Source organism: Micromys minutus (assembly GCF_963924665.1).
Source record: "Micromys minutus genome assembly, chromosome: 5".
NCBI classification, from domain to species: Eukaryota; Metazoa; Chordata; class Mammalia; order Rodentia; family Muridae; genus Micromys; species Micromys minutus.
This window is the reverse complement of record NC_137974.1, coordinates 81227867-81253211: the sequence shown is the minus strand read 5'-3', so window position 1 is coordinate 81253211 and position 25345 is coordinate 81227867. Positions and strand designations below refer to the sequence as shown.

Genomic DNA, 25345 nt, shown 5'->3' with positions numbered 1-25345 from the left:
AAGACCACAAAATCCACACCCATCTTAGACTGTGGTTAAGAAAGAATAAACCACCAGCTGTCACAGCCTGGGAGAGTCCCCTGCCTGAGAGCAGCACTCGTGCTTGTCAGTGGGCCAAGAACACTTGTGAAGTGTGCATCCTTTCACACCCTGCTTAGTAAGAGCCATACTCACCGTAAATTTTCAGCGTCTTCACTCTTACTGAGCATGCTTTACACTAGAAGCTACAAAAGCAAATTCCTGGTTTTTCAGAAACCTACATTTTGTTTTCTAAAAGAAACAAGGTTCTGAGTTTTAAATTCAAGAGAAACATCTACACCTCCTTTTTTGCAATAACTATTTTTAGAATAACTAGTCTTCATATGGATTGTCATCAGCAAGAGAGCTAAAAGATGCATTTCTCCAAGTTCTTACCAAAATTCATCCATGAAAAACATCTAGGAAAAAGGAAATTTTTCTTTAAGTAAATAAAGTGTCATTTATATTTCTTAGATAAAGCAAGCAATCCACTCAAGAGTTACAATAGTTTAAAAACCAAATACATTGAGCAATAGAAGGGGTAGTGTTGGTGAGGTATTATTTTGATATTTTGGTCTCTGAAGGGGTTTCCCCAGTATCCAGTGTCTTCAACAGCCGGAATAGGCCTGCAGCTTCCCGTATCCTACTAAATTCAATGCAGAAGGCCTGCACTTCTATAAACAAGTCCTGCACATTAATAATTTTGTTACGGATCAAAGACTGGAGAAATACACATACAAGACGTACCAAACGATTCTGGAAAAGAAAAAAGAACAAGTTTTAGAAACTTGTTTTCTTGGTAGATGATGATATTATAAACATTTATACTACTACTCACCTGCATATATTTATCCTTAATTTGTTCACAAGTAGAAATGCAATTGGATATGTATAGGTGAATAAATTCAGGAGGTAGGTCAACAGCTGTAGTTAGTCTGTTTTACAAAGGAAAAGTTGAGCTGTTAACTGTGTTTGCTAATACTAAGAAATTGTGATCATGAAGCCAAAACTTCCCTGTGACCGTCTAGTAATAATTATCTGACCCCGTTCTCTAGTTTTAAACCCAAGAGCCATGGCCACTTAAACTGATGCTTCTGTTAAGTCTATATCATGAATTATACTGTTATGATCCATTAAGCAATGAGCATCCTATCCGAGTGCACTGGCTAAGTCAGTCAGTCCTGGTCTCCCCTTAGAAGGATACCTTCAAATGACTCGGCAGTTGCTGCCATCATTTAAGACTTAGGAAAGTCCTCTAAGTAGAAGCATGATGAGAGGCAGTGTGTCTCAGGTACAAACAGAACAACCGGTAATCAGACTAACGTGGAACTTTACAGAGGTGACAAACTTAGCAAAGCCTTGAAAAGTCACTTAGCTGATAGGGAACAAAAAGGCCTTCCTGAGAACTGATCGCAAGCAGGCTTGGAGTTGGCCATTACACAGAAACAGCAGCTGTGTAACAAGCTTAGAGTCCTTAAAGCCAAGAGACTTCTTCCCAAATGAGCAAGTGAAGTACAAAGAAATGGGAGTCAGGTAAGGATTCCACCCTGAGTTCAAGTTCAACCCAAGAAACATTACAACACTAGGTTGGCTACTGCAAACCTTTCACTATAAACTTTGAAAAGATGAATGAACACATGCTGCCTCTTCTAAATCTATAAAAACTTAAACATAAGGCACTGAAGTACTTTAGGAAAGCTACAACCAGCCACTACGCCCACTGAGATTTGTGCATCAGCAAGGCTGCTGGGTCCTTGGAATTAATAAATTATGAAGGTGCTAGGAAACCAGCATAAGTAGGACTTGACAGGAAGAAGCAGTACTACAAGTATGCAGTGGGGGAGAACCCTTGAGCACTCAGACTGCTCCATCCGTTGACAGAACTTAGCCAGTGCAAAAACAGCAACTGCACTAAAGGAGGCCCCTCACGGACAGGTGGAAAGCAAGTTCCCCACAAGTAGCCAGGCAGCTCTGCCAGTGACTCTTACAAAGTACCCAGAAAACTCAAGCTTCCTCTCCTCTCCTGGCCAAGCTACTGTCACCAGGGAACCAGCACATTCCTTAGTTCAAGTTTGAAACAACTGCCAACTTACATATGATGCTCAAAAAAAATTGTAATCTGGTTCACACCTGTGATTCCAGCATTCAGAGAATGAGGCAGGTGGACTGCTGTGAATTTGAGCTACCAGGAACTATGAGATCCTAACTCCAAACAAAAACAAAAAAACTACCTCAGAAAAAATACTCCATCCACCTCACTACATTTAAGTCACCATTTACCTAAACTGTATCTGTAAGGAAAATAAAAGACAAAAACTATACAGAACACACCAACAGGGGATTGTAGTCTTTCCTTGATGTTCACTGAGCAAAATCAACAAAGAACTGGGAAACTGGACGTGCTGGTCCACATCTTTGATCCCAGCACTTGGGGGTTGGAGGCAGGTGGATCTCCATGAGTTTGAGACCAGCTTGGCCTACAAATAGAATTCTAGGATAGTGAAGGTTACACAGAGACTGCCTCAACGACAAAGCTGGGAGAATACTGGCAACCACGGCATGTCTAGAGGTTCAGTTCTAAGCCCACACATGCTGTTGCCGCTACCGAATCTATGAGACAGTGAAGTAAATTCAACAACTGAGCTCTCACAAACTGAGATTAAATTTACATTCAGTGAACACTGAGGACTAGTTCAGGGTAACAGAATCAGAAACTACCATAGCTTTTTCAAACTTCTGGGCAATCTGATTAGGGACTGATACCTAACACCTCTGGGGAAACATGAGAACTTACCGATTTACAACTTCCATTGAATGTAACGACATGTCCATATTGACCAGGACAGAGAAATACTCCGTGATCTGGCTTGACTGCATTAGTTTCAGCAACATTTCTATAGCGACTAATGGGTTGTTTTCCACTAGGTCTGGAAGTTTCGCTGGAGTAAGGCCAATGTGATAAACAAGTTTGGGATCTTTTTCCAACTCACCAAGGAGCTTTAAAAAAAAACAAACAAGTTGAGAGTTTTTTGAGTCATATTAAAAAATTTTCCTGCATACAAACGGAAGTGTTTTATATAAATTACAAAAACTATCTTTATTAATTTGTTAAATTTTTTCCCTCAATGCCAATATTTATCATGTCTTCATATATTTTCAGATCTGAACAGCAATGATACAAAAATAAAATCCACTAGTCCTTCCTCTAGACATGACAGACTTGGTTTTGTCTAGTAGTATACAATATGACAATAATGTCATTCTTAAAAATCTTAAATATCAACTTTTCCCAAAACATACAAACCACGTTTAGTGTACTGGTACACATAATACAAGCACTGTGACAGGTGGTAGCCAGCCTGGGCTACCAGTGAGTTCAAGGCTACCTGAAATAATAGGGAGACCTTGTCTCCATTTAAAAAAAAAGAAGCCACCCAGGAGTCCATAAACAGGAATGATTCAGAACAAGACCCAGAAGATACAGACACCTGAGAGGGACAGAACAGGAACACCCTGTTTTCCACCTGAGTACTTACAGCTCAAATCACACCCACACTTTGCAAATCCAAGAGATAGGAAGACATTTTTTTCCTCTCTCCAAATACACACTTTTTCTTTCTTTTAAAAATTCAGTGTCCAGGCTGGCTTCGAGCCTGTCTCATGGAGCCTGGCCTGTAATCGCTGAGTCTCAATCTCTGCCTCCCACATGCTAGGGTTACAGGAATGCACACACCCATCCCTGGCAACTCTATCATCTTTTATCTACTTGTGTATTCAACACCGGGCTGTTCCATAATCATCTAAGAGCAAACAAACTACAACTGTTATCACATCACTTAAAAATATTTAGGGGAGGCTAGGAAACAGTTCAGTGGTCAAGAGCACTAGCTACTCTCTAGAGGACCAGGGTTTGGTTCCCAGCACCCACATGAAGACTCACAATATCTGTAAGTCCAGTTCCAGGGAACCTGATGCCCTCTTCTGGCATCTGTGGGCACTGCATGCACATGATACACAGATATACATGCAAACAAAACACTCATACACATAAAACAAATCTTTTTAAAAATCCGTATTTTAAATGAAAAACTAGGGTGGAAGTTAACAGCATCTTCCTACCAGTTCTAACTTGAAAGTGTGGAAATCTAATAAAATCTACAGCCACCTGGTGTCTTTGCTCTACTTCCTCGGGGATCCATGTAGTTGTTACCTTGTGTAGCAGGATAGCCTGTCTACCACTAAACACCATAGATAAAGTCTAGAGCATTCCCTGAACCTCCTTTTCATAAAATGCTAATAATTCCAAAAATCCTCTAGAGTTACTGTCAAGCCTGATGCAGCAATGCAGATGATGTGCCCGACTCCAAATTGAGACTCGTCCTATCTGACCTCTTTCTCTGAGACAAAACTGAACAGAGTCTAGACATCTTTAGTCACTAGACCTCGTCTATCAGAGGAAAACTGTCGAACAAGGAAAGGCCAGAACACAGCGGCTGGGACTGTGAAGACCTGATGCTCCTGCTGGTTTACTTCAACAACTAACTGCTCACTTACTACTTCCTGGAAAGAAAACCCTGTGATGGGCACAGATGAGACAGTGCAACACATACGTACCTGTGTTTGCTGGGGAGAGGATAGAGGGCTTTTGAAGGCTTTCGCCATGATCCTCTTGATCTCCACACCAGTGCTGTTCTTCACACACATGGATCTGTCCCACTGAATGGCGTGCTCGGGCTCTGTAGGATTTAGCCAGGCTAGTTCATCCTCACAGACGTGGAGAGGTGGTGGTGGGCGGATAAACTCAGGCCGAAAATGGCCTATGAGGAGAGTATATGACTATCAGCAAGCTAACATATGCACATACCCTATATGCATTTAATGAAGTACAAGAATGCCTTTAATAAGGACACATGATAGATAAAACATGCTTCAAATAGTAATGATACAAAATCAGAGTTCCAAATTATAACCAATACACACACACACACACACACACACACACCAGCATGATGCCAGATATCAAATCTGATTTTTTTAAAAAGAGGAAAGCATGAGAATGAATCGAGCTTGTTTTGTTTTATTTTCAAGATTTATTTATTAGTACACTGCAGCTATCTTCAGACACACCAGAAGAGGGCATCCGATCTCATTTCAGGTAGCTGTAAGCCACCATGTGGTTGCTGGGATTTGACCTCTGGAAGAGCAGTCAGTGCTCTAACCACTGAGCCATCTCTCCAGCCCATGAAACTTGTTTATCCACTTAGGCTGAGGATGCAGATATCAAACTGGCAACTGACTGACATCATGATGATGAATGAAGATGATGATTTTGATTGTCATCTTAGTCTCATTATGTCCTGGAACTCACTATGTATCCTCAAACTCAGAGATCTGCCTGCCTCTGCCTCCCGAGTGCTGGGAGTAAAGGTGTGTGCCACCATACCAAACATAAAACTAAAATTTTATGACTTTTCCCCTTTTCTTTTTTGGCTCCTAGGACCTCAGAATGCTATACAGAGTGCTTGGGACTATCCCCACAACTCAAGGTTGACGTGCAAGCTATCAGTTATCGACACACTAAAATAAACTAGTTAGTACTTCTGAACTAAATCATACTTCATTTGGTTGCTACACATGAAAAGCTAAAGCCTTACACAGTGAGAACTAAGCACACAGCTTGGCCTGGTGGCTTATTATATTCTTGTATAAAAACTTGCAGCCTGACTCCAGTGACCCACAGTGCTATACCCAAATGACTACTCTCAAGAAAGACAACTTATACTATCAACTCAGTACTTAACAAGAAGGACACCCAGCTCTCTCTCTGGCTGTGGTCCTGCCTGCATGCTAAGCCCCACAAAAGACCCAGGAGATAAAAATTTAGCAATTTCCACTAAACTGGGATACAAGAACTCCCACTCCCTCTCTGCTGCTTGACTTTACCTAGTCCCATCACCAGCCTTCCAGAGAGCACTTTCCACATAGGACAGAAGGTAGTTTGTTGTACTGTAGATCTACTCTAAGCTGAATGGGAGATCTAGCTTTTTCTTGGCAAAGCATTACCAAGCAAACATCTCCAAGGTTCCCTCACCAGCACCACCAGTGAACTCCTATGTCTCTCCTCACACACAAAGACAGCCTTCAGCACAGTGCAGTACTTCTCTGGGAGGCAGGGATGTTGAGGTGTAGCTATACTCAGTCATGCACACAGCTGACTAATGGTCGGTGCAATCAAACCCAGAGGCAGGTGGATCTCCGAGTTCCAGGCCAGCCTGGTCCACAGAGTGAGTGCTAGGTCAGCCAGGGCTACTTAGAGAAATCCTGTCTTTAAAAAAATCCAAACCCACTACATAATAGCCTTGTAATGAGCTGAAACTTCAAACAGTAAACCCTCTTGTGCCACACAGATTAAACCAAACGGAAGTCACATTTGTTGTAAGCTTCAGAGTCCTGGAAGTCCTGTGACGAGAGATGATGCTCCCACTCCTGTGCAGAACGTCCCCATCACTCAAACCCAATGCACCCAAGGGTTTCCGTTTGGTTTTGGTTTGTTTCCAGTTAAAGCAGAATATGACTGTCGAGTCAGCAAATGGTGGTGGTGATAAGATCACTAAGGTACAAAACGGCCTCCACTGATAGAAGCTAGGGAGACCCGTCACAGGGCTGGACACAGCACAGCTGCGCCGTACCTTCCTGTTACGCGCATGCTCCTGGGTTTGAGCCCAAACACTGTAAACAAAGCCGGACATGGCCCGCCTCAGTTTCCACAGCACTGGGAGACAGAAGTATGAGGACCAGGGCTTTAAGGTCACCCTCAGCCACACGGGGATTTTCAAGGCTCCTCTATGCTACATGAGACTGTCTCAGTGAAGCAAAACCCATTCATTGTGAGAAACTCTGAATTTCCATCTGCACACAGGCAAATGTGTATGCATGCATGTATGTATGTATGTATGTATGTATGTATGTATGTATGCATGTATATACACACACACACATACATGTGTATACATCAAACAGGGAATAAACATCCTAGTATATAACTGGCTAATGTCAGCTATGTTCTAGACAGCAAGGCAGGAAGTCTGTCATCGGTGAAGTAGATACTGCATAAACACTTAAATTTCCAGAGTGCTCTAGAATATAAACCCGAGAATATAAAACTAGTTCTCATATACCTACTTTCAATGGGTGGTTTTGGTCCACTGACTAAAGACTCTGTGATCCGAGAGGCAACTGAACTGTCAAATCCAGAGTTAGAGGAGTCTGGGTCTGGGTCACTGAGGATGCTTGGGAAGCTGGCTTTGCTCTGGGTTGGCAGTTCAGACTGACGTTCTGGAACAGATTCAGACAAGAGACATTTAAAGCACATAAGCTAGACCTGTAATTCCAGCACCTGGAAGGTAGAGATAAGAGTCAAGAATCCAAGGCCACCCTTGGCATTTGAAACTGGGAGAGAGGAAGAAGAAGGCACATAACTTTTTAAAATTAAAAATACCATGAGCAGAGCAGGGGTACAGAGTAAGTATCTTTAACTCCTATAAACCAAACAATAACAATATTAAAATAGGTCCAAAAGAAAAGATGGAGGGAGGTGGACGGCAAGGAGGTGCAGAACTGAGGTGTCAGTCAGAAGCACACAGAATAAGGAAATAGAAGGGAAAGTGAAGCGGGGCCAGGGTACCTCGGTGTGATTGGGACTGGAGCTGGACTGGGGCTGCACGCCTGCAAGCCAACCTCAGGCATCAGACAGCAAGAGCTCAGTTAGAGGCCAGCAGGGTCTACACAGCAGATTCCAGAACAGCCAAGGCTACACAAAGAAACCCAGTCTCAAAACAAACAAACAAGGGGGGGGGGCGACAGGGGAAAGGAGGCCAGGGCAGGATGGGAGAGGATCAGATAAAAACAAGCAAAAGCGTGAATTAAAAAAGAATCTTGACTGTAAGTAGAGGATCTCAAGAACAGACATGAGCGTCTGGGTCACTGGCCCCTCCTTACCTGCCAGGGCTAACTGAAGGCCGCTAATGTCCACAGACTGTCCCATGTTTCCAACATCCATCAGTGCAATCTGGCGGGGTGTCTTTTTGAATAGTTCCCTTGGGGGTGCCAGCATGAGCTGGGAAAGAAAAAATCTTTCTGCTGGAGTAACAGGAGGCAGAAACCCTGCAAATGAAGACGCATACCGATTTCTCTCCAAAATTTAACTTGAAAAGTTAACTTGAAACTTAGCATTTGCTACTTGGCACACTGGCTGAGCTATTTTTATAAACTGAAGGTAACTGAGTTACAGTTATTCGAATATACATTTAGTATATATATTAGTCCATAAACAAATATATCACTTGAGAGTCTTCAATCTATAAAAATGTTAATGAAATTTGTGGTTTTAATAACTGTTGAGAATGTTTTTGTTATCAATTACTTCAATTCCTAAAGCTTACACGGGATAGCATTCGGAAATGCCTTCTAAGGCTTGTTGTACAGACCAACTTAAAAACTTTTAAAAGAATCTAAACTTCGAGAGTCCACAGCACCAAAGTTAGGGGAGCATCCTCAGATGTAATCTACGCCTGATCTTAGCAATGCTGCAAAAGTAAACATTCCACAATACTGCCCAGGACACACACGTCTTGGAAAGGTTAGAAAAAAATGACTTCATCCTCTGCACAAGATAGTACAGCAGACCAAGGAAGGAGGCCGCTGCAAAGACTTTAGATGTTGTGTAAGGTGGATTTCAACCTGCCACTTCTTCAGGTTCTTAACATCTTTACTCGGAGGCTTAAAAGGGGGGTAGACTCTGCCATTGGCTATATAACTTCGCATACCCCAGGACCTTACAATAATGAATGAACATACTAAAATGTGTCCAGCCCTTCGGTGGGCTCGTACGACACGTTGGCTTTTTCGATTGGGAGGGATCATCTGGGGTGCAATGAACTTGGGGGGGAAAAAAAGCCTGCAACTTCTGACTAACCCCTCCTCTATTTGAGTGAAAGAAAGAATGGAAAGGAAGGGAGAATCGATCCTCTCCAAGGAGGCTGGATATGTTCCTAGCCGACGAGCCCCCATAGAACAGGCGGGCTGCGGGTCGTACCTGAGAGCGGGGGCCGGTCGGGCTCCTGTCCCCCGCGGGCGGGCGGCGCCGGGTTGAGCAGGTGTGCGAAGCTGGCCGCGAACGGGTTGGCGGCGAGCGGCTCGGTGCGGTACATCTCCCAGAGCAGGTAGAGCGCCGTGAGGCGCTGCGCCGCGCTGGGCAGCAGGTCCGGCTGCTGCAGCAGCATCACCAGCACCGAGCCCAGGCGGAAGTGGTCGGCCTTGCTGAAGTAGTGGTGGAAGGCGGTGGACAGGCCCTCGAAGGTGCTGCCGCCGCCCGCCTCCTCGGAGATGATGCTCAGCAGGCTCGAGAGCTCCTTCGGGGTCAGGCTCATCCTGCCCGCGGGGCCTCCACTCCCGGACCCGGGGCCACCTACTCCGCCTCGACCTCCGCTCGAGCCCGCGGGGCCGCTCCGGAACGCCGCCGCCGCCGCCTCCCGCGCCCCTCTGGGATCCGCTGAGAGAAGCCGGCCAGACGCCGTGCTCGCCCCGCCGCCGGGCATCAACCTCGCCCGCCTATCCTGCTTCCCGGCCGAGAGGCCCTGGCGCCGGCTCACTGCGTCCCCCGCGGCCGTAAAGCACGCCCTTCTGCGACAGCGTCGCAAACAAAACAGCGCGTAAGTCAGACGAGCCGAACGGAGAAACACCGCAGACCACGGAGCCCGGTCAAGCCGAGGTTCTGGAGACGCGGGTGGGCGGGGCGCCGTGTCCGGAAGTGGGCGGGGAGCAGTGGAGGGCGGGGCCGCGTGGACTCAGCCCTGAGTCTGGTCCTTCCCTGCTGGGGTAACGTAGGCTGCTGTGAACTGTGGTTAGAGCCCACGGGAGCAAATCATTGGGTGGCAGGTAGCACCAAACCGGTCCAGCCAACATTGTCTAAGTTATAATTTGAAAAATAGGTCTCAGATGCTAACTGGTCTGATATAACATCTTTACCGCCACCAGGGAGGCAGAGGCAGAGGAACCCTTGTGAGTTCGAGACCAGCCTGGTCTACATAGACCCAAACTGAACTTATTGATTCACCAAGCTAAGCATGAGGTCTTAACCTAACACTAAGTACTTTTTCTGTGCTGTGATAAACTATCAACCAAAACCAACCAGTCCTAGACAAGGTTTATTTACACTGATAGGTTACAAATTATCCAGGAAAGACAAGGCAGGGACTGATGCAGAGACCTTTCAGGAAGGCGGCTTACTGGGCCTTGCTCACAATTGGTTGGAATCGCCCCACATCAACCATCAGTCAAAACCACGCCTCCACAGACGTGCCCACAGGCCAGTCTGATGGAAGCAGCTCCTCAGTGGAGGTTTAAAGTGGAAACCGGTAGTTTCTTTGGAAATTCGGTTGTGTCGAATGATGTTTTGCTGGGGCACACAGGTGAAAAGATGTCGTGCTAAAGCCGACACACGAAAGAGTCGTTTGTGTCAAATTGTCGAAAAGTTATGCAGCACAGGTAAGAGTCAATACCTTTCCAAAGTCAGTGTACAGGTTTACCCTTTCCCCCAGCAGGGGAAATTCTTGCTGGGCCGCAGACTACTTTGTAGCCATCACTACTGGTGGGCAGTAAGACCCAGGAGGCTTTTAATTTTTACTTCCCAGCTGGGAATGGTAGCTCATACCTTTGGCCCCACCACTTGGGAGGCAGAGACAGGTGGCTTGATTGGGTGGCTCTCTGTGAGTTTAAGGCCACCCTGGTGTACACAGCTTCATTTCTCTTGCCGTGAAGAGACACCATGACCAAGACAACTCTTATACAGGAAAACAGTTAAAAGGAAACCATTTAATTGGGGCTGGCTTACAGTTTCAGAGGTTTAGTCCTTTATTGCCATGGTGGTGCTGGGAATTGAACTGGGATCCTAGGAGGAGCAGTCTGTGCTCTTAACCTCTAAGCCATCTCTCCTCCTGCCTGTTCATCTATGATTTTTTTTTTTGGGGGGGGATCCTACTGGATATCCCAAACCAGTACGGAAAATACCTGACTGCTGAAAAAAAAGCATTTATTCCTACCAGAAAAGATGTCTTCTTAGTACATTTTCTATTGAGTGCCACAGACTGCAATATTATGGTTTGATTATGAACTTTCCCCATCCCCCCACACATACCCATATATGGGTTGTGTTTTAAAAGGTTATCCTCCAGCTGATGGCAGTGTTTGGGAAATTCTGGCATCTTTAGCGTTAGGTGGACCCTCGCTGGAAGAAGCAAGCCAGTCGTAGTTAGAATATTTATCCTTGACTCTTTCCTGTCTACTCTCCAGCCTACTGCCCACCATGATGCAAACGGCTCTGCTCTACCATGCCCTCCTTGCCCTGATGGGATGGTGTGAGGGAAACCATGAGCCTTTGCTCCCTTAAGCTGTTTTCCCAGGTGTTTTGATCACATCCCTGCAATGCCCACCGGCGTGCTGAGTACTGGGGTTTAAATTCTTAAATCAGTTAATTAATTTGTTGTGTATGGGTATTCTGTCCGCATGTCTGTGTACTAAGCGGGTGCCTGCTGCCCGTGGAGAACAGAAGCAGGTGTCGGATCTACATGGAAGGAGAGAACTACTTCTCAAAAAATTTCCTCTGACACACCATAGCACCCATGTGCCCACAGACAAGTGTAAGCTCACATGCACACGTGCGCGCACGCACACACATACACACGCACACGCGCGCGCGCGCGCACACACACACACACACACACACTAAGACTTAAAGAACTAGATCCCTGCTCTATACATACCACATGCCTAAACATATAAGTACTGTGATGATGCTATGTTAAAGGATATCTGTCAGTGTTGTTTGCCCGCAGTGGTCATGGTTTATTTAGAAACGTTTTGGTCTCTTCTGTTTTTGTAGCTGAGTTTGGTAATGTTCTCTTTCTGTTGCATGGAACAGTCGGGGGAAGCATTGGTATTAGCTGGCTACCTAAACTAAAAGAGAGCCATCTAACCCAAGAGAGGTCTTGTCTAGGAAGCTGGAATTTAATCCTGAGCAAAGGCCATTCTCCCATGCATTGATCCACAGAGTAAATATGGCAACTTTCATCTCAATCAATCTTTTCCAGACATCGTAAGGGAGAAATGGGTTTCTGGTTTGCTAACTCAGAACAGCACACCAAGCTCAGATCTTCTCTACAGCCACATAATGGGGATGGGGAAGGAAGGAAAGGTAAATCTCAGTGCATTGCTACTTCCAGAAAATGATCTTAGACCCGATTACTACATTACACACACACACACACACACCACAGACATCCCCACACACATACACACATACATAGACACACAGACACACACACAGACAAACACACAGACGACACACAGATACCCCCCCACACACATGTTAACATGTGGGACTTTGGGCTGGGCTGGGTGCTAGAAGCCCCACACAGATCTCTGGTCAGAGATGGGACTGGCTTCTGCTGCCTCCGCTGCTGGGTCTGGCGGGGCTCAGGCAGAGAGGGGAAGCCCAAGACAGGGAAGAAGAACGAATTCATATCTGCAGTGTCTTTCTGATTTCCTTTAACTCCTTATCTCTGTTCTTCAGGATTTCTTTAGTTTGTTTTGTGTGTGGGTGCATCCATGTATAATTTATGTGTAAGGGAACAGAGGACACATGCAAGGGTCACTTCACTCCTTCCACTGTGTGGGACCCAGGCCTTGAACTCAGGTCCTTGGGTTTTGGCTGCAAGCACCTTTACTAGATGAGCCATCTACCAACTCCCATTGGAGTTTTGTAATCATTCTTTAGAATCTTTATCTGACAGGTGGGCACTCTGTTATGTGGTGTTTTTTTTCTTTTATCTTATAAGAAAGTAATTGAAATTGTTGTGTCTCTTTTTCTTGTGCTTGTGTGTGTGTATGTGTATGTACAATTATTGTGCTCCTACCTTGAGAATTGTGTATCTGGTGGGCTGAGATTTCTACTATTTTTGGTGGATGGCTTTTTTCTGAAGGTGTGCCTTGGGGTATCAGCTTGTGACGCAGTGCTGTCGATACATAGCCAGAATGGTATTATATCATCTCCCTGGAGCTGTGTGATTAGTGACATTGCAAACCACAATGGATTTGGGAAAGTCCAGTGCCTTTGTAGCCAAGTCAACAGTCAGGATAGTCAGTCTAGCTGGCTGTCCAAGCAGCATGGGACTGAGAAGCGGTGTCAGGAGCCAGGAGTCACAGCACCCCCTTGTGGATGAGTGTTCCTTGAATGGCAGCCAGAATTGGAATCATAGTGCTTTGAAGAGAGGAGTAAGACTTTAGCATCCCCATCTCTAGACCCACTTTCGGCTGTGCACTCTCAGGGCAGGGTGACATCATGGGACACTGTCAGGGATGCCGAGGGACCAGAGGGTCAGCAGCAGGTCCATGCATTCATTAGTGCAGTGGGTGGGAGCTGTACGGGTGACCGCCATCAATCCTGGTACAGTGTGAGGCACATTCAGCTTGTCCTTCATCCTGATCTCAGAGGACAACCTCCCTGGTCTTCCAGTTCTTCAGGGCGACACCTCCCAGGTCCCTCCATGGGCTGCAACAACTACAACCTACAGTAGAGAAGACCAGTGAGTTTATCAGAGAAACTTTGCTGCACAAGTTGGGTTTTCAGGGCAGCTATAGCATGTGCTGGGATTCACACTCTCCTAGGGGAAAACACCGACTGTGGATAGAAGAACTATCTAGAGGTCTCTCTCTCACTGAGCTGTAGCCCTGGGTCTCTCTGGATCTTACAAAAGAGCTACTCCATTTAAAATGCAGCGGTACACTTGCTGTTTGGTGATGTCTTGTGAGAGGGGTCGTGGAGGCCTTCCTAACTTTGAACTTTGAACTTACCACGTAGCCAAGATTCACCTTGAACTTCCTCTCCCCTTCCCTCTAGCTCCTAAGAGCTGGGAATCACGGGCATGCTACCCTACACCAGTTTTAGGCAGTGCTGAGGTTTGAACCCAGGGCTTTGTGTATGCTAGGCAAGCACTCTGCCAACTGAGCTACCTCCCCAGACCCATTCCTTTGTTTTCCATAGTGCTCAGCACCTGCAGCCATCTTGAAAGTCTCCTATGTCACACTGAAACAGTATCTCCTTAAAGGTCGAGGAGGTCGGAGGTAGAAAACATTTGTTGGGGAAGCTGGAGGTAGAACATTAGGTCTGACCAGCCCTGAAGGCCTCACATAATGGAGCATTGTGGTGACAGAACAAGCCTGTGCCCTGTGGCCTCCTGATTGTGTCTACATATGTAATAAATTCTCAGGCAATTATGCACATATGTTGTGACTTTGCCATTTTCCTGGTTGTGACTGTCTGCTGTGCTTCTAGTTACCCTTGAGGATAAGCAGTGAAGCGTACTCTACACATTATCCCCTGACTTCCAGTAAACGTGGGATTATTTGAAAATAAACATCAAAAAAACGATCTGGTCCCTCCTAGCATAATGCTATCTAGGAACAATAAAATAGATGCAAATATTAGTATTATATGAATACTGGGGTATGCTTGTGGAGGTGGAAGACAATCAAAATGAATAGGCCATGCGGTGGGGCACTTGACTCCCAGCTGGAGACATTGTTAGTCAGGTCTGACACATCCACAGCTGAACTTTTGAACTGGGCCAAACCACAGTTTCCTGAAACATTGTTTCCCAACCTCTGCTGACCTTCTGAATTACAGGGCTCTTCCCCAAACCACTGGGAGACTGCGCACACTCATCCCCTTCCTTACCAATGGCTTAACTGTTGCCACACCAATTATGATTTCTACAGTAGGTGAATTAGGTAATTAGCAACCCTACCCCATGCAGTTTAAAACTATAAATACCGGTTGCAGTAAATCTCCAACTCCAGTAAGCCTGTGCAAATAACACACAGCTATATTATAATATTTATAAGCTGCACACCCAGAATCCACTCCTCTTTATCAAGGTGGCCCCTCTGGAGGAGGCAGAATTAACATCAGAATACAAACAGCACCATCCGAAACAGCTATCCTTAAGAGAACTCTCTCTCTCTCCCTCCCTCTCTCCCTCTCTCCCTCCCTCCCTCCTTCCCTCCCTCTCTCTCTCTCTCTCTCTCTCTCTCTCTCTCTCTCTCTCTCTCCTACTCCCTCACCCCCCCTCCTTCTATATATGTGTCTTACCTACATGCCCGCCTGTGCACCCCATGTCTGGTCCCTGTAGAGGCCAGAAGGGAGTGTGGATCTCCTCCAGCGTGAACTGCGTTTTCCTGAAAACAGTTGCATCTGTGTTGAAGACTCTACAGATGGATTAGAACCTATTGCTAAGGGACGGCTTAGGTAGCCAAAATTATCTCAAGCCATCTTTTGTCCTTAAAGTAGCTGTTTACCATCCCTGGCTGTGTCTGATCTAACATCCTACTCTCAGATAACACATTTGCAATGCCTTGCTAAACTCAGTGTGCCTCCAGGAACATTGTAGCTTGTATTTCTCTAGTAGCTAAAGATATTGAACATTTTCATGTATCTCACATGATGGACATTTGTGTCCTTTTAAAAATCATTCAATTTATTTTCTCATGTATTGATTGATTGGTCTCTTTGGGATGTTTAATTTTTCCATTCATTACATATTCTGGCTACTAATCCCCCACTGGATGAATAGTTGACACACAAGTGTCATTCTGTGGGGTGTCTCCTCCCTCTGCTCTTGCTCCCTTTGATGTGAGGAGCCTCCCCCCTCCCCCAGATCCATTAGCAGCTGTTGCTGTTGTTTCTCCAGATGTTGGAATGCCATAGAGAAGATTGTCTCTGCTTCCATCAGGAACTGTTCTGCCCCTGGCCTTTGATGGATTTGAATCTACATACAGGGTAATGGATTTGAATCATACAGGGGTAAATTAGGGATTTAGTCTCATTCTTGCTTGGATGGACATCGGTCCCTGCATCATTTCTTCACGTGTCCCAAGCACTGTTGCTGAGAATCTGATGTTCAGAACTCTCTGTTTCTAGATCCTCTACTCTCCTCTATGGGTCTGTACGACCAATACATTCCCAAGACTGCTTCTGTGATCAATACATCCCCAAGACTGCTTCTGTGATCAATACAGTCCCAAGAGTGCTTCTATGATCAATAGATTTCCAAGACTGCTTCTGTGATCAATAGATTTCCAAGACTGCTTCTGTGATCAATACATTTCCAAGACCGCTTCTGTGGTTAATACATTTCCAAGATTATGTCCGTCCAAACTTGTCATCAAACAAGGCCTGCTTTGCATCCACTCCCCCACCACCAGCCTGCTAATCACAGAAACTTCAAGTTTTACAGAAGAAAAACTCATTCAGAACACACCAGCCCTTAGGAGGTGGGAGCTGGGAACCTTAAGTCAGTCTCCAGAAGGATAAAATTTTGGAGTTTGTGGGATACAGAAACAGGGTGTTTCTATAAAACCAAATATTAAAAATGTGTGCTTCTGAAAAAAATCTAAATATATTATCTTATACATCAGGGTTAACTGGGTTTTTACAAAGGTATATCACACCAGTGCCAGGCAGTAATGACACACACCTTTAATCACAGCACTTGGGAGGCAGAGGCAGATGGATCTCCGAGGGTAACCTGGTCTACATAGCAAGTTCCAGGCCAGCCAGGGCTACACAGATAAACCCTGTATCAACAATCACCTGAGAAGCTTTGTGGAGAAAACACCCCAAGATTATTATATCAGAGTGGAGGGGGCCCAGGGTTGCTGTTTCTAAGGTCTGTGCACATTCTTACCACTAGATGGCAGTGGAAACAGGTCCAATGTCACTAGTCTATTCCTCAGGCCAATAACAAACCTGTTTCTCTCTCTCTCTCTCTCTCTCTCTCTCTCTCTCTCTCTCTCTCTCTCTCTCTCTCTCAATTTTGAAAATGGGCAAAATGATCAGCTGGCACCAATGGCTGCATGACCACTCCCAACACACAAATCCAGGACGTAGGAGATGCTTATGAATAAGATTTAGTCCCTCCCGACCCCTTTCCTTAAACTTTGGTTTAAGGTGTCTCCAGGACTGGGTGGTGAGTGCTCTCGTGGTCCTGTGCCCTCAGGCTTCTCTTCCTAACTTCCTTCCTTCTAAGAACCATAAAATTCCGTCTTCCATCTGGAGTCTGAGCTGACAGTGCAGACAGCCAAAAAAGCTCAAAACACCACAGCTTGGCAGCCTTAGTCACTTTTGTCCCTGTAGTACCAACTAGTCTCTATTCAAAATAATAAATATGTACATTCTAATATGTAAGCCTATGCTAGGAATGGTGGAACACACCTTTAATCCCAGTATTCTAGGGGTAGAGCTCTGTGAGTTCGAGGCCATCCTGGTCTACATAGCAAGTTATAGGCTAGCCAGGGCTATACAGTGAGACCCTGTTTTAAAAAAAAAAAAAAAAAAAAAAAAAAAAAAAAAAAGAGTAAGCTTCTGTCTGGTGGGAGAGGCTGGCTAAATTTCCTGTCCTGATTAATGCTGGAAGACCTGAAATGGAAACCTGGGGTCTCAGGTCAGCTTGGCCACTTGAGTACACTGTTGGGAATAGAGCTCATTTTATGATTAGCTCCTCAGATAACAGAGCTGGGAGTTAACAGTTCAGTGGAGAAGCCTACTTTATAATCCAGCATGTTCAATCTACATGAAACTCAGTAATATCTTCAGGAAAATATCTGAGGAATTCCATTCACCCTAACTATTCTCTGAAAACTGAGGAAGGTCGCGGGCATTCCTGTGTTCCTTCCCACAAGTGTTGGCATTCCAGATTCCCTTCTTAAGAAATATCAGTTTCCCAGATGTCTTAGTGTTGTACTTCTGTGAACAGACCCCATGATCAAGGCAACTCTTATAAGGACAGCATTTAATTAGGGCTGACTTACAGGCTCAGAGGTTCAGTCCATTATCATCAAGGTGGGAGCATGGCAGCATCCAGGCAGGCATGGTGCACGAGCTGAGAGTTCACATCTTCATCTGAAGGCTGCTAGCAGAAGACTGACTTCCAGGCAGCTAGGATGAAGGTCTTAAAGCCCACACCCAGAGTGACACACCCACTCCAACAAGGCCACACCCACTCCAACAAGGCCACACCCACTCCAACAAGGCCACACCCACTCCAACAAGGGCACACCTACTCCAATAAGACCACACCTTCAAACAGTGCCATCCCTGGGCCAAGCATATTCAAACCATGACACCAAATATGTTCCTGTGTCCATGTCACAGATCCATATCCTCACATAACCTTAATTCAGACTCCAACGATACAATCTGGATTGTAAAACACCATCTTTCCTCTTAAAACAACAAGAAACACCCCAAATGCCCAGTTTAATTTCAGCCCACAGGAGGCTGAGACCAGAAAATATGGAGTTTGAGGCGGGGCTGGCTACATAGTCTAAAGTTTTGCCTCAGTAAACAAACGGTTTAACTAGATCCTCTTGATCCTGTGGTTTGGGAGCCATCTCTGTTCTAGGACCCAATGTCAAGAGGCCAAGGCTAACTCAGCCTCTGTTAACAGCCTATTTGTGCATACCTCCCCCGCCCCCAGCTGCCAAGTGAAATACTTGGCAGATGTAGTTTTTGCCTTTAAAAACTCTTTAGCCTAAATGCTCAGGGCTATACTTGGGGCTCAAATAACTAAGTGTAGTCCCAGCCAGCTGGAATAAAGACTAAATTGGATATAAACTGTGTCTGACTGGCCATATCTGGTGGGTTCCCTGTAACAAAAGAGAGGAGGGAATATCTCCAAAAAGAGAAGTATGAATCCCACTGGATGGTGTGCCTACGCATACAGGCCACACACACACACACACACAGGCTTTGCTGTAATTTTATACAATGTTCTCAGAGCCCCCTCCCCTCCCCACTTGTCACATAAGTGGGGTGTGGAACTGTCCACCTGTGGAGTCATGTTAATCCTTAAAACTTCTAGGTTCTGGAGCATTTTGAATTTCAGATGTTTGGACCAGGGATGTTTCACAGGTAAGACAGAGCAGGGTGATATCAATGATCACCTGGTGGTCACCTCGGAGGGCAAGCACAGAAGCGGTTGCAGCTTCTCTGGCTCTGCCTCCAGGAAAGCCCTCATGCCTTCCCACAGGAGTGCGTGGGGCTCTGGGTGCTCCATCAGGAAGGAGAGTCTGGAGAATGGTGCTCTGTTCTGATGCTTGTTTCCTTGGAGATATCGGTGATGGGTCTGAGGCATCTGCATGAAACCTGGTCAGAGGGTGGATACCGGGTCACAAACAAGAGATGATCGGTTAACCAATCTCAACCCCAGCAGCAGCCAGAGGAGCAGGAACGTTTGGGGCCCACTACCAGTACGAAGAGGGCAAGCAACAATGATAATGTAGTGTGTGCCCCAGTCCGGATTTGGGGAGCACACATCACTCACACTGAGCAATAGGCTTGCACAGTGTGATGCACACACACACACAGGTCAGCATCCATTTCTCCTGATCTTACTGTACCACAATTCCCAGAACAGAGAGCAGAGAGACCTGCCTCGAGGCACACCCCAGTTGCTAAGCAGAAACTCACCATCAGTGTTCTGTGAACTGCATGAAGTGTAAATCAAATGAGATCTTTCTCAGGATGTACCTCACATAAAATTCTACCTTGACAATTCTATTTGACATTTATCCTCCATGCAAGGTCTAAAGCGGAAGTCCCTTTAGGGTTAAACCTTCCTGGGGTATTTCATGTGGGCTGAGAATCTATCAGGGGGAGACATAGTATTAAATTGCATTATCCTAACAAAACAGGGGACTTTACTCCTTTTTTCTTTGCTACCAGAAGGTAGAAATTCTTTTGTAGAAATACTGTAACAACTACTAAAGATGAATTTAAGTGTGCAGGATGGCGTGTACTGTAATCCCAGCCACTTGAAAGGCTGAGTCAGGAGTGTGAGTTCTAGATGAATTAATTGTATTTGTGCATGACTAAGAAAATCCAACCTCTGGGGTCAGTTTCTCTTCTGCTGCTCTCTTGGGCTGTAGCCTGTGGTGTTTTTCTGAGCACTATTGTCTGAGGGGTGGGGTATGTGAGGTCAACATGCAAGGCTCAGAGCTCCTGGAGCTGAAAGCTCCTTCTTGGCTCTCTGTGTTGCCTTTCCATCTACCTTGAATTGGCCCAGGCTTCTCTGGAATGAGGGCTTCATGACCTACTGTCACACAAGGTGGATCAGGGTGGTGTCTTTGTTTATGGTTGGTACCTCAGTTAAGATTACTATTGCTGTGGTGAAACACCATGACCAAAACAACTTGCAAAGGGAAGGGTTTATTTGGCTCACATCTCCACATCACTGTTCAGCACTGAAGGAAGTCAGGGCAAGAGTTCAAACGTGGCAGGAACCTGGAGGCAGGAACTGATGAAGATGCTAGGGAGGGGTGCTGCTTACTGGTTTGCTCAGCTTGCTTTGTTATAGAACCCAGGACCAGCAGGCTAGGGGTGGCCCTATCCACCATGGACTTGGTCCTACCCCATCAATCACTAATTAAGAAAAGGCTCTCCAGGCTTGCCTACAGCCCCATCTCAGGCCCAGCTCATTATGGCTGGGGTTTCTATGGCTTATGGTGAGTGGGGAACAAGGGAGGACTGGACAGATCTTGCTTCTGAGTCTACTTTGGCTTCTCTCAAAAATGCTCAGCACATTGAAGCCACATAATCTAGGACCATCCTGTCCTGAACGCTAAGCCCAGGATATTGTTGGGATTTGAACTCAGAACCTCTGGAAGAGCAGTCAGTGCTCTTAACCACTCAGCCATCTTTCCAGTCCCCTATTTGTGAACCTTGAAAGAAGAGAGAAGCATCTGAAAGGTCTCCTCCCCATCTCTCTAGGCAGAGTGTTTCTTCTGTAAAACCTCAAGTGGCTCCCACAGATCAGAACCCCAGCGTGTTCCCAACCCTCCTCCCCCTCTTCTCTTAGGAAATGAAGCACGTGGAACCCCACTCCCACCCTCACCATCGTCATCTTTGAAATCTTCCCCTGCATGAGCTGGATTACCACTTATGTAATGATCACATAGCAAAAAATGAAGGTTTCTTCCTGTAAGTCTTTGAGACTGGTAAATACCTTGCACCTGAGTTCTTCAGAACAGCTCAGCGACCGAAAGCCAGAACTAGTTTTAGTTACAGCTCCAGTTGTCTCGGGCTATGGTTTGTACATGTGGTGCTATCGAGAAACAGAGTCAGAGCCCACTGAGGATACTGTTCCTGGATTAAGGCAGTTCTGGGACCCTGACTTACTCCTGTAGAGACAGGTTATAAAGAATCAAGCCCAGGCTAGTTGATCTTCTTGACTGTGTTCCCACAACTTCAGCCGAAAGCTTCCTGCTGCCTCAGTGAATGCCAAGGGCCTCTTTCCAGGGGGTGGCACTGTTAGGAACAGGTGGTGGTACATTTGAGAAGAAGAGTCCAACAGGAAGCCTTCAAGTTGTTAGGAGTGTGCCATGAAGGGACTGTGGGACCCTAGTTTTCTCATATTCTCATACTTGCTTCCCAGCCATGGAGAGGGGATGGTAGTGTTCAGTGGTGGCTAGGCTATCCTAAACAAGCCTGTAAACAAGAAGTCTAAGTGACCAGACCAGAACCTTGAAAATGTGAATCAAAGCAAGCCCTTCTCCTCTCCTTTAAAAAAAAAAATTATTTTATGTCCATGAGTGTCTTAGGATTTCATTGCTGTGAACAGACACCATGACCAAGACAACTCTTATAAAGATAACATTTAGTTGGGGTTGGCTTAGAGTGTCAAAGGTTCAGTCCATTATCATCATGGTGGGAAGCATGGCAGTATCCAGGTAGATGTGGTGCTGGAGAAGAAGCTGAAAGTTTTACATCTTGATCCGAAGCCAGCCATGAGGAGATTGTTTTTTGCTGGAAGCCAGGAGGAGGCGCTCTTCCACACTGGGTGGAGCTTGACCCTAGAACCTTAAAGCCCACCTACCCAGTGACACACTTTCTCCAACAAGCCCACACTCACTCCACACCTCCTAAAAATGCTTCTCATGGGCCAAGTATATTCAAACCACCACAGTGAGTGTTTTGCCTGTGTGTATGTTCATGTGCATGCAGAGCCCATGGGGACCGGAAGAGGGTGTTTGGGTTCCCTAGAACTGGAGTTATAGATTTTTTTAAAAGATTTATTTGTTGTGTGTGTGTGTGTGTGTGTGTGTGTGTGTGTGTGTGTGTGTGTGTGACATTGTAGCTGCTTCAGACACATCAGAAGAGGGCGTGGGGGGGAGGTTGTGAGCCACCATGTGGTTGCTGGGAATTTAACTCAAGAGTTCTAGATGAGCAGTCAGTGCTCTTAACCACTGAGCCATCTCTCCAGCTCCCAGATTATTTTTTTTTTAAGAGTAAAGCAAAGAACTTCCATATTGGGCTGACTTGGGGGAAATGGGAATCTCCAGTTTTCTGGAAAACTGATTTTTTTTCTTTCATTGAAAATAGGTTTTTTTGTGTGTAAAATATTCTGATTATGCTTTCCCCTCCCCTACTCCTGCCAGTTCCCTCCCAACCCCGTCCTTGTCCAGATCCACACCCTTTCTGTCTATCCTTAGGAAACAAACAGGGATCAAGGAACAATAACATAATAAAATGAGATAAAGAAAAAAATAAAACAAAAAAAGTTAGAATGTGACAAAACAGCCAAACAAGAAAAAGAAAAGAGCCAGGACTACCCCAAAAAAATCACAGGACACACATAGTCCCATGGTCAGAGACACAGGGACACATATGTTCACACAGTCAGAGACACAGGGACACACATGTTCACACCGTCAGGGACACAGGGGCACACATGTTCACACTGTCAGGGACACAGGGACACACATGTTCACACCGTCAGGGACACAGGGACACACATGTTCACACGGTCAGGTATCCTATAAACACCCAAACCAGAAGTCATAATATACAGAAAAGGATCTGTATGTTACAAACAACAACAACATACCCTGACTTAATATTATGAGACAAAACAAAACAAAACAAACAAACAAAAAAACCACCAAAGGTGCCACTGAGTTTGCTTTCTGTTGGCCGTGTACTGCTGGGAATGCCGCCTTTCCCCAAGAGTAGTGTGTTTCCCCAAGTGAGATTCCTTGGGAGAAAAAAAATCTTTCTTTTGCAGGTGGCTGTCAATTTGAACTTGCTTTCAGATTAAAGGTGGGGGGCCCGCGTCCACTTCTTTCAGCTCTAGAATCCCGTCTGGTGCAGCCCCTCCCACGCAGGCTCTGTGCCTGCTGCCTCCGTCTCTGTGAGTTCATGTGCATCTGCCCTGTTGTGTCTAGAAAGCCTTGATTCCCTGGTGTCCTCTGTCCCCTATGGTTCCTACACTCTTTCTGCCTTCTCTTCTGCAGTGTTCTGACCCCTGACGGGAGCGACTTGATGGAGACGTCCATTTAGGGCTGAGTGTCGCAAGGTCTCTCATTCTGAGTGTTGTCAGGCCATGGGTCTCTGTATTTGTTCCCATCTGCTGCAAGAGGAAGCTTCCCTGGTGATGGCCGGGCAAGGAGGGATCTGTGAGTGTTACACAATGTTACTAGGAGTCACTTTATTACTATGTTTCTTTATCAGAACAGGTATTGGGATTTCCCCTGTGTCCCTGGTCCATCTAGTCTCAGGTTCTTGGTCACCCAAGCAGCATTGGGTATGCATTTCCATCTCATGGGACTTTACATCTAATCAGAGCGTGGTTGTTCACTTCCAGGAGCTTAGTGACACAATTGCACCAGCACATCTTGCACGCAGGTCGCTCTTGTATAGCAAAGGGTTTGTACCTGGGCCACTGTTTACCTTTTTCCTTTGGTGGCATTCAGAGTACCTGACATGAACATTAGTCCTTAGAGGCAAAGGCTCTAGGTAGGCCCAGCTCCACTTCTTTGTGTCCAATGAACTGTGTTAAGTGTTACTTTGTTGCCGATTTAAGGAGGGTCTTGGCAACAGCCTGGATTGTTTGGGGGTTCCCATGGGGCCCATTTGGCCAATAACTTAATTAGATGTAAACCAGTCCCAGGACTGGAAGCTTTATTTGGCGACAAGAAATGTTCAATTAGGCCTCTGTATCTCCCTTTACTTGACAGTTCCATTCAGCTCTTCATAGTGGACACATCATAGGAAGCGTCCACTGTAGTCTTACATCTGTCCCTCCCCACATTCCCTTCGCTCTTCCCCTCTTCCCTCCCTGTCCCTGTCTGATCCTCCCATCTCAGACCCCAGTCCTCCATCCCACCCCCACTAGTCCCATTCTGCACCCTACCACTACTTTGTCTAAATGATGGTGTCCTTTTCTGTATAGACACTTCCCCGGGGAAACTGATCTATTTGGGGACCTGCTTCCTTGGCAGTTGGGCTGGATGTCAGCTTGGTCTGACATGATGAGGCTCAGCACAAGGGCTCAGTCTACCTCAATGGCTTCCTGTAGCTTCTGAGGTTCATCTCCTGGGCAACGAGGAGGGGTAGGAAGAGATTGGGTGCTGAGGATACTGGCAGCCAGCCAGCAGGGAACAGCTCCACTCCTGCATCAAGCTCTCTTCTGGAGGATCCTGAGAGTGATGTCATGGTAGCTCCTGGAGGAAGGAGGCTTGGCTGGGAGGGGACATGACTTGTTCGGGGCTAGGTGCCTTCATGTCTGCCTACTGTGCTACGTCCAGATGCTATGATCTGGCCCTACCTTGGGGCAGTTCTGTTGACAGTCACCTTTGGCAAGCAGAACCCAGGCCACTTGCAGCTGCAGCTCAGGCTAGATGGCAGGAGCCTGGTATGGGCTGCAGGCAAGCAGGCTAAGCTTGTGCCTGGCTGGCCTAGGCTCATTTCATACTGGCAGACCTTCCCAAAGCCTTCTGGTTCCAGGCACACACATGGTCCTTTCTATTTTTATCTCTTATTCCTCTCCACCAGCCTCCCCCCCCCCCCCCCCCCCCCCCCGTTTTTTTGACACTCCATGCCCAGTAGCTGGCACCACCTTGGCCAATCCCACTTGACGCTTAAGGGTTTTAAACACACTATAATGAAACAAAGTAGCAATCAGGGGCTCTCAGCCTGGAGCTATCGATTTTCCTGTGTAAAATATTAACATCTTTCAGTGCTATTTGCAGTTGTCATTAGAGCACCAGTCACGTGCCTTCTCCCCAGGTACCAACCACATAAAGATCTATGTATCTTTCTGGGAAAGGATCAAGATTTATCACTAGCATTACCTTTTCCTCTGTATTTTTACTACATGTCCCGACAGTGAACAGTAGTAATACATTCAGGCTGGACCCGTGACTGCACCAGCTGCTT

The 25345-nt window shown here is 46.0% G+C and overlaps 1 protein-coding gene across 1 annotated transcript; it reads right to left on the bottom strand.

Moving 5' to 3' along the window:
- Positions 1-491: 491 nt before the first annotated feature.
- On the bottom strand, positions 492-9664 carry CNOT11 (CCR4-NOT transcription complex subunit 11). The gene is made up of 7 exons (XM_080917347.1): positions 9113-9664; positions 8017-8181; positions 7201-7353; positions 4633-4835; positions 2813-3015; positions 857-953; positions 492-774 (listed from the first exon to the last, which is right to left on the bottom strand). The coding sequence occupies exons 1-7, from the start codon at positions 9612-9614 to the stop codon at positions 577-579; spliced, it is 1521 nt and encodes a 506-aa protein (XP_080773473.1). The 5' UTR covers positions 9615-9664; the 3' UTR covers positions 492-576.
- Between the last annotated feature and the right edge of the window lie 15681 nt (positions 9665-25345).

Bases quoted from the DNA above. Each gene is read 5' to 3' on its own strand.
- CNOT11 (XM_080917347.1), bottom strand. From the start codon at position 9,614: ATGCCCGGCGGCGGGGCGAGCACGGCGTCTGGCCGGCTTCTCTCAGCG. The intron at 7,354-8,016 runs GTAAGGAGGGGC...AATCTGTTCCAG, and splicing joins CCTTCAGTTAGCCCTGGCAG to AACGTCAGTCTGAACTGCCA. The intron at 775-856 runs GTGAGTAGTAGT...TTTCTTTTCCAG, and splicing joins TTAAGGATAAATATATGCAG to AATCGTTTGGTACGTCTTGT.